Source organism: Cryptomeria japonica, chromosome 10 (assembly GCF_030272615.1).
Source record: "Cryptomeria japonica chromosome 10, Sugi_1.0, whole genome shotgun sequence".
NCBI lineage: Eukaryota > Viridiplantae > Streptophyta > Pinopsida > Cupressales > Cupressaceae > Cryptomeria > Cryptomeria japonica.
In genome coordinates, this window is record NC_081414.1 from 193,203,241 (window position 1) to 193,215,983 (window position 12,743).

Consider the following 12,743-nt stretch of genomic DNA (forward strand, 5'->3'; position numbering starts at 1 on the left):
TATTGAAGTAGTCATTATGTTTGATGTAAAAGTAGGTATACTAGCAATAGGAGTTGTCAAAGGAATAGAATGATTAACTTGAGTAGGAAGTTGTGTGTAACCTAAAGTTTCAGCACAACTTTTCATAGGCATCACATTCGAATCCACAATGTGTGCAATACCACGCAAAATATCAATTCCATTCTTATCACTTTGAACCATACATTTTAGACCCTCAATTAATGAAAGAGCTTCACTATCAGGGTATTCTTGAGACATCCATTGTCGAAAATCATCAAATTGGTTATCCAATTTTGAAAGTTGTTCTACAGAAACCTCATGGAGAGCTTCTTCATCATTAAGAGGATTAGAGGAATTACCCATGTCCTCGTTAAAAAGGCCATTCAAATTATGTTCCATCTCCTCAGTAATTAAACCTTGGAAAGACTTAATTCTAAGGCTTCGTCTAACGGGAATAGTGTAAGTAGGGCTTATTGTTGTAAAACTCATGCACTAAAGAGAGAGAGAAGATTTCGAATTTTATAGGTAGCAAATTTCAATAAAATCAGCCAATCTCCTAGATTTAAGCTGTTAAATACAATCAGGACAATCTCCCAAAATTTCGAAAAAAATGTCAGGGACCGTGGCGAACGGAGTGCACACGGTCCTTGCAACTTTTTTCGAAATTTTCAGGGATGAAAGTTATGATGATTTTAAAGCTAATCTAAAAAAATTGAGTGATTTTACGATCTGTAGATAGGCCAAATTAAAGTTGCAATCTCAAAATTGAACCCTACCAAGATTGTTGAAAAATGCAAAATTTGAATTTTGAAAAAGAGAGGGAAACTAAAATTTTGAATTTTATGATTTTAGAGGGAATACTGAAAGCAATGCAGGCTTTGAAATTTAAAAGTTGACTCGATTTCATGCAAAATTCAAATTCGAAAGTGGAAATCAAAGTTGTTGTAATTAAACACCTAATTTCAAAAGTCACAAATTGTAAAAATTTGAATAAGGCACTGAAATTTCGAATGAATGCTAACGCACTTTTCAGATTTTGGACAGTAAGAAACACAATTTTGATATGAATTTTAATTTCAACAATTTTTGAATGATTATAAGCCTTTATCCAAGCAATCACTAGACCAACTTCGACTTTAATTTTGAAAGTGTTAGAATTGATAAAATCAGCCAAAATTATGGATTTTAGTAGAAAAATACAGTAAGATCTAGCTCCCGAAATTTTGGAAAAAATGTCGGGGACGATGGCGCTCGGGGTGCACACGGTCCTCGCAACTTTTTTCCAAATTTTCAGGGATGAGAGATATTGTGATTTTGTTGCAGAATCCAAAGTTACAGCCGATTTGGAGGTGTTTTGATTAGTGAAATTATCAGTCAAAGGTTGAACTAAGAAGGTTTTAAAAATTAGGGTTTTGACACTTAACCACTTAATTTTCAGAATTAAAGCACAAATATGAATTGACAATTTGCAATAGAAGGGTAGATCTGAAACAAGCATTAACAATTAAACATTTCACAAGCTTAATTACTAAAAAGAAAATTTTAGGGTTCTTTATGCAATCAACCTCTAAAATTTGCAAAAGATCAAACATGGAAATGTAATTAAGGAAGCAAATTTTTCAGATCTAACCATGAATAATCAAAATGAGGATGTTCACGTCGGGTTCACCAAAATGTAAAGCAGAAAAATCGAACCCTAGTTGTTCTCCCCTCCCCTCCCCTCCCCAACTCCAAGGAGAGAGAAGGGAGGTCACTAGGGTTGATGGTTTTCACTTGGGAGAGACTTTACATTCAAAAGAGGGGTTGAAACCCACAAGATCCAATCCCACACAATGCAGGATTGGATTCTAAATGAGTTTCAAGGGTTAAGACATCAAGGATACCCTCTTTTGTAAAGAAATGTAGATAGAATGATTGAGCTAGGAATGCATGTAAAGAAAGATTCACTTATAAACAGAGATAGGGATACGGGATGAAGCTGCGGACCTGGAATTAGCAGTAAAATGTCGAGATGGTGCTGTTCTGCAAATTTGAGCGAAAGTTGACAGGACGATGGCACCCGGAGTACACACGATCCTCCAAAAAATCTGCGAAACGAAGGGGGATCTGTTCGTCTCTACACAAGGATTCCAGATCTTCAATTACAGTCGCGTACCTGCAACCTACACACAGAAAAGAGAGGACGATTGGGGGGTTAGGGATTAGGGGTTTGCCTTTAGGTCAAACCCCGGTTTTGGAATTAACCAAGAAATGAGAATGCTGTAAATGTAAATGTTTGTAATGTAAACAAGTACTGATACCTTGTTGTAAGAATGTTTGTACTCTTACATGTGAAGGTGTAATGTATGTTGTATTTTGTATGTTGTAAGTGATCTCCTCTTCAATGGTTGAATCCTTGTCTTGAATGCAACACTTAGCCTTGAATGGAGACTTAGAATGCTCAATTGCTTGAAGGAATGCTTGAATGCTTGAATGTTTGAATGTTTAAATATCGCTTCTGCCTTTTGCACCTATCTCCTTCCTCCCTTTCTAGGAGAGGAAAAGTAGTTTATATACTTGTCAATTAGGGCTGATAGACTGATTTTTTCGACCTTAGGCCGACCTAGAAACATTATTTTCCAATTTGCAAACTTCAAGACCCGATGCCCAAAAGGAGACCGGGCCCAAAATAGGGCCAGGGACCAGGGCACTGGGTGCCATGGTCCCACCTCCCGGGACAGCAGGGTGCAAGGAGGGATCATGCCAAGGTGCAGAAAAATGCAGTTTTTGGTGTCACAAGCAGGTTTCGGGGTCTCCATTCAAGTTCAACGTTGCGCCGCCATCGTGAAGACCCAAATGCAGTCGAAATTGCAAGTGTCACAATTTTAGGATGCTACACAGCTATCGGGAGCGGTCTCGGTCTGCTATACCGATACCCGGTCAGTCATCCGCAAAACAAACTCCGAAGCATAAAGCATAAAAGTGCATCGGAGACTGATCAGGACTTCGGGAGGACTAGAAAAAGGCTATTCCAACCCCCGATGAAGATAAAAGCACCTGCGGGGATATCGGTGTAAAGTATACCGATAAAGTAAACATGCATTAGGACTCATCGGGACATCGGAAGAAGCAATTTTATGCTATGCTGAGTCCCAATAGGACTATGTAGCTAGATGGAGGGTTGCTAGGAGTTCTTCGGGGTGATTTATGCCAACAACGTGAGGGACTTACAATGCGGACTGGTATATTGAGATCATCGGGGCATTAGAGGGACATAAATTGAACTATGCCGATACTCGATGGGACATATCGGACTATGTTTCGGCTATCGGGAGCAGTCTCGGTTTGCTATACCGATACCCGATCAGTCATGCGCAAAACAAACTCCGAAGCATAAAGCATAAAAGTGCATCGAAGACTGATCGGGACTTCGAGAGGAATAGAAAATGGCTATTCTGGCCCCCGATGAAGATAAAAAGCACTTGCGAGGATATTGGTGTAAACTATACCGATAAAGTAAACATGCATTAGGACTCATCGGGACATCGGAAGAAGCAATTTTATGCTATGCCGAGTCCTGATAGGACTATGTAGGCGGATGGAGAGTTGCTAGGAGTTCTTTGGGGTAATTTATGTCGATAATGCGGGGGACTTGGTCACAATGCGGACTCATCGAGGGCATTGGAGGGACATAAATTAAACTATGTCGATACCCGATGGGACATTTCGGTCTATGTTTCGGCTATCGAGAGGGAAATGGGGACCAAAAATGAAACATCGTGTTAGCGATAGGTTACTCAATCATATCCGGTAATTGCAAAACAGGTTACGCGTTCGGCCACAGCTCCAAAATAGACATTTTTTTTGTTATTTTACACTATTTTATGCAATAAATAGTAAATCATATTAAAAAAAGAAGACAAAAAACCCTCTGTAAAATTGACTACAAATTTATATGGGTATTTCGACATATTCATTTGAATCATTTGAAGATAATTTCAATATTACTGTTAATTGTTAATTGCCCAAGGAGTAATCGCGTGTTACTTAGTGTGTACGGCGGACTCGGCAAGGCCGCGGCTATTGCACGACTAACAACGCATGGAAATCCATTAGAGCAGCAGCAAAAGTGATAACAACGCATGGAAATCCAAGGTCAGACCTGTTGTGAAATATGGATCGAAGAATAATGACCGCGATTCTGGAAGACTGATTGCTGTGAGTTATTGAACGTCTTCATCATTGAATCCGGTTTAAATACAAGAGGAAAGGTTGCCTACATAGGACATGTCTATACGTGGCAGTTGCCATGTATGGACATGCCCCTACGGAGGCAACTGTTCATAACAATTAGTTTGTTTATGTATAATTTCCGAACTGTATGCTCTGTTAATATATCACTCTCCAGATAATAACCGATTTACCATCAGTTAGATTCACGAGGGCTATATCTTAACACTCCCTCTTAGCAGGAGTGGATCTAAGTAATTTTCTTGGGAGCATATTCTGTCATGACTTTCGACACAATTCAGGACAACATTTAATATAGTCTTGTCATGACAATAAACTCAATATCATGATATCCGGCTCAGTCCGGGACAATCACTTAAGAAGTCAATCATGAGATGATCACATACTTTAGGATCAAGATATCCGGCATAGTCTGGGACAACAACTTAATGTAGTCAATCTTGACACTTGGTCAACTATTGTCAAGATCGTCACCTTGAAATAGTAACCTTAAACATAAGAAGATCGTCATCTTCTTGAACACAGTTAGAATATTGCAATATACATTTTATTTATTTATTCATGAACAAATTACACATGGTAGGAATTTCATCCTAATAATCTCAATTATAATCTAGTCATACCAAGTTTACTTCTGAAGTATTCTATCTTCAATCTTGCAAGTGGCTTGGTGAAGATATCAGCATTTTGTTCTTCAGTACTGATGTACACTAGTTTTATGATGTTTCGATCTACCATATCTCTTATGTAGTGATAAGGGATCTCAATATGTTTGGATCGATTGTGAAAAACTGCATTTACTGAGAGCTTGATACAGCTCTGATAATCACAGTGAATTATTGTTGAATTCAGAGTTTTTCCAAATAATCCAAATAATAACTTTCTTAGCCATACCGCTTCACGATCTCCCATGGAGGCTACCATATATTCTGCTTCAGTGGAGCTTTGTGCAACTGTTGACTATTTTCTGTTGAACCAAGATATCATAGCAGAACCAAGACTGAAGCAACACCCTGTAGTACTTTTACGGTCAATGGTACTTCCGGCCCAATCAGAATCAGAATATCCTTCAAGTTGAATCTCAACATTTTCATACTTTAAGACAAGTCTGATTGTGCCTCGTAAATATCTTAGAATGTGTTTAGCAGCCATTAGATGTATCTTCTTAGGTTCACACATGAAGTGACTTAATACATTTGTAGCATAGCAGATATCAGGACGAGTATTTACCAAATACATGAGTGAACCGACGATTTGTCTGTAGAGTGTGGGATCTGTAGGTTCTAAATCTTTTGCCTCAATTTTTCAGCTTGTGCAAATTAGTTTCCATTGGTGTAGCTAATGGCTTACACTCCATCATCCCAAATCTAGTTAGATATCTATGGTGTACTTTCCTTGATTTAGGAAGATGCAGTTTTCCTTCTGCCATACTTCTAATCCCAGAAAATAATGTAGAAGCCCTAGATCCTTCATATCGAATTCTGCTGCCAGATCTTGCTTACATTTCTCAATGAGATTATCCTCTCCTATTATCAAAAGATCATCCACTTAAAGGACCAATATAATCATATTGCCATTTGAAGCCTTGAAGTAGATGTTGGGATCTGCTAGGTTCTTGGAGTACCCTAGTTTGGAGAGATAGTTGTCTATCCTTGCATACTAGGCCCTAGGTGCTTGTTTTAATCCATAGAGAGCTTTCTTTAGTTTACAAACATAGCAATTTTTATCATGTATGGTGAATCCTTCTGGTTGTTCTATATATACTTCTTCTTCAATTGAACCATTTAGGAAGGCAGTCTTTATGTCCATTTGGTGAATTTTCCATCCTTTGGATGCTGCAATTGCAATGATTGTTCTTACTGACGTATACTGGTCAACTGGGGCAAATGTCTCTTCATAATCAATTCCTTCTTTCTGAGAGAATCCCCGGGCCACAAAGCGAGCTTTATGTTTTTCAATGCTGCCATCAGATGCATATTTGATCTTGAATAACCACTTGGATGAGACAACCGATTTGTCTTTTGGTCTAGGCACTATATCCCAAACATCATTCTTTAGTATAGATTGATATTCTTCAACCATAGCATCTTTCCAAGCCTGTTTTGATAAGGCTTCTCTGACATTTGTTGGTTCAGAATTTGTGAGTTCAGTTAGAAGTGCAGCATAACATTTTAGAGTTCTTGTTCTCTTATTTTCTTTGGAAATTTCATTTGGTTCTACATTATTCTCTTCAATCATTTTCCTTGCCCATAGAGGTCTTTTATTGTTATTGAGTGTTTCAATATTTTCATCAACAAGAGGTTCAGAAGCTCTTATGATGTCCTCCATCTCAGTGTCTGAAGGTTCGGAATTTTCTACGATATTCTCCCTCTCAATCTCAGTTATGTGATCTTCTTCTTTAGTAATGTTATCATCCTCAGGTTCTTTGAGTGTAGTGTTTTCTTCAAACTTTACATCTCTACTTATCTCAACAGATTTTTTCCCTAGAATGTAAATGTGATATCCTTTAGTATTTTCACTGTAGCCAATGAAGATACCTCTTTTTCCGGATGGTTCTAGTTTTGTCCTCTTTTCTTTAGGAACATGTATATATACGGGACAGTCAAATATCCTTAAATGACTTAAGTCTGGTTTGTTCCCTGTAAAAGCTTCTTCAGGAGTTATGTTTTCTAGAACTGAGTGCGGATATCTGTTTTGAATGTAGATTGTTGTATTTGAAGCTTCTGCCCAGAATGAAGTGTGTAAGTTTTGGTCATGCATCATGGCTTTTGCTGCTTCAATTATGGTTCTATTCTTTCTTTCTACTACTCCATTCTGTTGTGGATTATATGGTACAGTATACTCCCTCTTAATCCCAACAGAATTACAAAAGTCTTTGAAGTTGTCAGATGTATATTCTCCCCCACTGTCGGATCTTAACACCTTAATTTTCTTCCCTGACTGGTTTTATACTAGGGCCTTGAATTCTTTGAACTTAGATAGTACTTTATTTGAGTCTTTGCACTTTAGAAAATACATCCATGTTTTTCGAGAGTAGTCGTCAACAAAGATTATGTAGTATAAGGATCCAGTTAGGGATGGTGTTGACATGGGACCGCATAGGTCTGAGTGAATTAGTTCTAAAATAACTTTTGATTTGTGCTCGCTTGAGGGAAAAGAAACTTTCACATTCTTTCCCAAGGCACATCCTTTGCAAATGCCTGTGTGTTCAAATTTTAGTTGGGGCAGTCCTGAAGTAATCTTCTTTATGTTGGATAGAGCACTATATCTTAGGTGTCCTAATCTTTTGTGTCATAATTCATTATTATTTGAAACTTCAAGATTTAGTGCTTCCTTTTGATCACTACATAGTTTGTATAGGCTACCATCTCTTGAATCTACTGTTAAGGCATTTTTGATATTTGTATTTTTAGGCCAGAGTAGAACTTTATCTTCATTGAAGGTAACCCGATATCCTTGATCAGCTAGGCCTGAGATTGAGACTAGATTTCTTTTTAATCCAGGTACAAACAGAACATCCTTTAATTGTAGAGATACTCCATTTCTTAGTTTGATAGTACAGGTCCCAATTCCTTTCACAGGATATGTGGAGTTATCTCCAATAGTAACCTCTTCACTTGAGTGCCCGTTAAGTGTTTCAAACTGATTTCTGAATCCAGTTATATGCCTTGATGCTCCACTGTCTATGATCCAAGTGTTTTTATTTGTATTTATTTCGCTTGATAGGGCTAAGAAGAAAAGTGAGTTTTCTCCTTTGACTTCGGCTAGAGTAGCTTGTGTTTTCTTCCTTTCTGGACAATTCCTGTGAGTGTGCCCATATTTGTCGCATTTGTAACACTGAATTTTAGACATATCTCTTTTCTGATGGTTTTTATTTCCTCTCTTCCATTTGGAGAACTTTTTCTTTTTGTTGAAGGTATTCGTATTAAGTGCTTGGATTTCTCCTTCTTTATTTGGCCCTAATCCTCTTGAGATTAGTCGAGATTCCTCTTGAATGCACTCATTCTTAAGTTGTTCAAATTTGGGTAAGGGGGGTGTTCTGCTAATACATTGAATGTAGGATTCCCATGAAATTGGTAATCCTCTTAGGGCTATGAGAGAGATTTCTTGATCATCTACCTCATTTCCAATAGTTTGTAATTGGTCTTTTACTTCAGATATCCTTGAAAAGTATGTAGATATTGTATCATCTTTATTCATCTTTATGTTTAAAAGTTGTTGTTTCAAGGTTAACATTCTGCTCGCATTGTTAACTTCATATGTATTTTTAATGGTTTTAAATACTTCATATGCTTTAGGTAGTCTGGCTATAGATGGAAGAATATGATCTTTGACTGAGTCAATAATTATTTTCTTTGCTTTATTATTACGCCTTTTCTAGGTAGATTTATCTGGTTCATCATTTGGCATGTCTAGATTTTCTTCTATGTAAGACTCTAATTCTAGTTCTTCAAGAATGGCAATGATTCGTATCTTCCAAGAAACGAAGTTGGAGGCTCCTTCGAGTCTATCTTCCACTCTCATATTACTTGACATTTTGAATATTTTCTTAGTCAGATATATCCTTTGCGTATATAGCCTCTGCGTCGATTTGTTATTTACTTCTGATAAATGCTTATGAGTAATATGGTTGTCTAATTTATTCTCTTAATATGTTGGCTCTGATACCATGTTGTGAAATATGGATCAAAGAATAATGACAGCGATTTTGGAAGACTGATTGCCGTGAGTTATTGATCGTCTTCATCATTGAATCCAGTTTAAATACAAGAGGAAAGGTTGCCTACATAGGGACATGTCTATACGTGGCAGTTGCCACGTATGGACATGCCCCTACGGAGGCAACCATTCATAACAATTAGTTTGTTTATGTTTAATTTCCGAACTGTATGCTCTGTTAATATATCACTCTCCAAATAATAACCAATTTACCATCAGTTAGATTCACGAGGGCTATATCTTAACAAGACCTATTGGCATTACTCTCGCCGATTAAATTAATAAGGCAATGGCGGTTACATCGGAGAACTAGCAAAAACATAATATTGTCTTGCCGATAACCGAAAAGCACAACAGAAATGACAGACGAAAACGGCAATACAGAGATACTAACAGACACCAAACACCCAGCAAAACGACAGTACAAACATACTAACACGCATTTTACAACGGCTTTTTGGAGCCAGCAAACACGCGTCGAGTGCTATATCTAACCCTAACGCGAATAATTTCAAGCTACAGAAAAAGAAGAATAACCAAAGCAAAAAAAAAACAATATGATTTTCACACAACGTATACAAATCTGAAAGAACGGCTACTCAACAAAAAAATAAAACATGCAAATTTTCCAAATGTATACAACCAGAAAAACGGCTACTCAACATACCTGTTAACCTTCAGAAATGAATGCAGGCTGCCGTTGAAAACTAAGTCCTCGCTGCCTCCTTCAAACCCTTCTTTGCCTTAAAAAATGCTGGCTCCTTCAAACCCTTCTTTACCTTCAAAAACTCCTTCAAAAAAAGCATAACACTTGAACAAATGAGGGCTTTGGACTTTATCCAATCGTGCATTAGTCCGTCCCTTTGTCCCCTTTTTTCCACAACATGCAGAAAATGGCAGGAGCTCCGGTCGTACGTTCCACCTACCCACCTAACACGCGTGGGTTCGACATTGTCCCATTTTTCAATGCAGAAAATGGCGGGACGCGTCTATTCTGGCTCCATAGTACGGATTGACTAACACGCGTGTTTGTCTCACGTTTTACACCGTCGATTTTGCAGTTAGCAGTTGCGATTGACTAACCTGTTACGGACTAACACACTGTACAAAAGGTCTGTTCTGGAGCTATGGCGTTGGTTTTCACTGAACGGCTGCGATTGACGGATTGACTGAGTAAGGACCCACCTATCAATAGCACATGCGAGACAACCACCGTGGTTTGGAAGCCTGCGGCCTCTTTTTCCCGCCGTTTTGGCGTCCGAACGCAGTCATCAACACTTGTCGCCGGATGTTTGTTTTCTATGGCTTTTAATGTGTGTGTTAGGCACAACACATTGGCCCGAGCCGCGGCCCACGATCCGTCGTTTTCCGACATGTCCACGTAGTTTCATGTGGGCCCCGACGTTTGAAACAACCGACTCCAGGACAGCTCCACGTCATTTTCGGTGGGTCCGGCGCTTGTACCAAATGGGCATGGTATGGGCTATGGTATGCATGGGCTATGCATGTCTCAAACATGTCCGCGATGCATCTCGTTGGTACGACAGGTCACTTTTAGAGCCAGAATAGATGCGTCCCTTCAAATCACCGCCCAAGCCATCCGTAGAGGATGTGCTTAATGGTATGTCACTTCACCGCCACATCGCACTCCAACGCATAAGTAGAAGACATCCTTCAATTTGTCTTTTCATCGTCTCATCACTGTCCAATGCAGCGAAAAGGCTGATCGGAAAGTTGCGGGAAAGCCAACGATCATCCGAAGGCTGACACTTTGACGGGCAAAAGCCCGCACAATAGCCTATTGGCTAGTAAATAACAATTTGTAATCAAATAAAGTCCTCAAATGTAGAGGCAAATTATTATAGTGTAAGTAATCTGTAAATCAATATAAAAATAAATAAAAATTCCACCAAGATGCTCAAAGCCAGAAGCTTGTCTTTTCTTTGATATGGATTCATCGCATCTAGTCATTACCAGCTGACAGATTCTCCAAGAACAAGACAAACCCCATTATCGCCTTATGAACCCATTATAATATCATATTCAAATCCTCAACTCGCTAATCACTCATGAGAGAAACAAGCTTTTCTGATTGCTAATCACTCAATAATGGTTTCTCACACAATCACAGGCCAGAATGAGGGCGAAGAAGTACCTGTCATTGATCTTTCTCTTTTGGGTAATGGACATGATTCAGAAAGCATGTATGCTCAAGTGAGAAAGGCTTGTGAAGAATGGGGGTGTTTCGTGGTGGTCAATCATGGAGTTAAAGAGGACATAATTCATCAAATGGATTCATCTACCAGAGATGCATTTGCACTCCCCAAAGAAACCAGACAGAGAAACATTTTTCAAAGACGGAACGTGAGTCACATCGCTGATTTGCCTGCAATGCCGTTTTACGAGAGCTTTGGTGTGCCTGGAGCACCAGATCCAGATGCCATTCAGAAGTTTTCAGATCAACTGTGGCCTCAAGGAAACCCTCAAATCTGGTAATTCAGTAAAACCGTTTCCTACTCTTTTTCAATTTTTCAGAAGATAAAAGATAATTAGAAAGATAAATGATATTTTTATTTGTATTTTTTGTTGGTATGAATTTTAGTTGTTAGAGAGTTAAAGGTTCAGAATATTCTAGATGGGTGTAGAAAAGTTTCATGTAGCATGAGGAAAGTTCAATTCTAATTTATTTGTAGATTAAATTAAATAAATTATTTATTTACAAGTTAAATATATATAGTTCTTGTAATAAAAGTTAAAAGAATGTTATAGTTGTTTCCCCTCACAAAATTTTCTCCTATCATGATCATCTACCAGGAGAATATGGTAGGCTGCATTCTTATTATTAGTCAAAAGGAATTAGTAATAAAATATTTCTTAGATTTATTCTATTTCACAATTGCAAACCCTTATTACAATTTTCTCACTTCGCAGCAAAATCATCGAGCAATACACTTCAGCCGTTGAACAATTGACGATCAATATCATCACAGTAATTTCCAAAAGCTTTGGAATTACGGAGTATTATGAATCACAGTTTTGGGATCTTCTTCGCCTGAACTACTATGATATACCACCAAATAAAACAGGAGGCGTCTCACCCCATGCTGATCATGATTTTATAAAAGTACTCTACCAAGATAAGAATGGTGGGCAAAAGTGAAAGTTATGCCAAATTCATTTATTGTTTTGATGGGTAACTACATGAAGGCATGGAGTAATGGGAGGGTATGGAACGGCATTCACAGAGTGATAATGGAAGAATGTAAGCCTCCTCGTGTGTCACTGCCATATTTTTACTACTTTTCAGATGAGGTAGTTATAAATGCACCACCAGAATTAGTTGACGAGAATCATCCACGTCTGTATAAACCATTCAAGCCTCCAGAGTTCCGAGCATTCTATGGAGATATTTCGTACAAGAGATATCAAAAGTCTGAGACTTTCCTAAGTGATACAGCACCACCCTTCATTGACATGTTCGCACTTATTACAACAGAATAGTAAATTGTACTTTCAAAATACAAGATAGAGATTTATTATTAGTTGTGGTTTTGTTTCAGTGCCAATAGAGATTTCACTGTAATTTTACAGTATTAGTCATAAATGACACTTTCCAGGTGTGCTATACATCGAACAGCTAAAGCTGAATGTTGCTTAACCTTTTAAACCTTTGTAAATATGTTATAACTGGCAAATAAGGGAACCAAACTTTAAAGGTCTACTAGCATATGAGCTGCATAGAATGCTTGCTTAATTAGTAAAACAACAATATTACAGTACCATATAATTAGTGA

General features: G+C 38.0%; 1 protein-coding gene across 1 annotated transcript; it reads left to right on the forward strand.

Moving 5' to 3' along the window:
- The first annotated feature begins 11,058 nt into the window (after window positions 1–11,058).
- On the forward strand, window positions 11,059–12,450 carry LOC131079116 (probable inactive 2-oxoglutarate-dependent dioxygenase AOP2). The gene is made up of 3 exons (XM_059212308.1): window positions 11,059–11,441; window positions 11,881–12,073; window positions 12,157–12,450. Exons 1-3 carry the CDS (start codon window positions 11,059–11,061, stop codon window positions 12,448–12,450), a joined length of 870 nt encoding a protein of 289 aa, XP_059068291.1.
- The last annotated feature ends 293 nt before the right edge of the window (window positions 12,451–12,743 follow it).

Excerpts from the sequence above, each read along its gene's own strand:
- LOC131079116 (XM_059212308.1), top strand. The coding sequence starts at position 11,059 with ATGGTTTCTCACACAATCACAGGCCAGAATGAGGGCGAAGAAGTACCT. Across the intron at positions 11,442-11,880 it reads CAAGGAAACCCTCAAATCTG|CAAAATCATCGAGCAATACA; the intron begins GTAATTCAGTAA and ends CTCACTTCGCAG. Across the intron at positions 12,074-12,156 it reads CTGATCATGATTTTATAAAA|GCATGGAGTAATGGGAGGGT; the intron begins GTACTCTACCAA and ends AACTACATGAAG.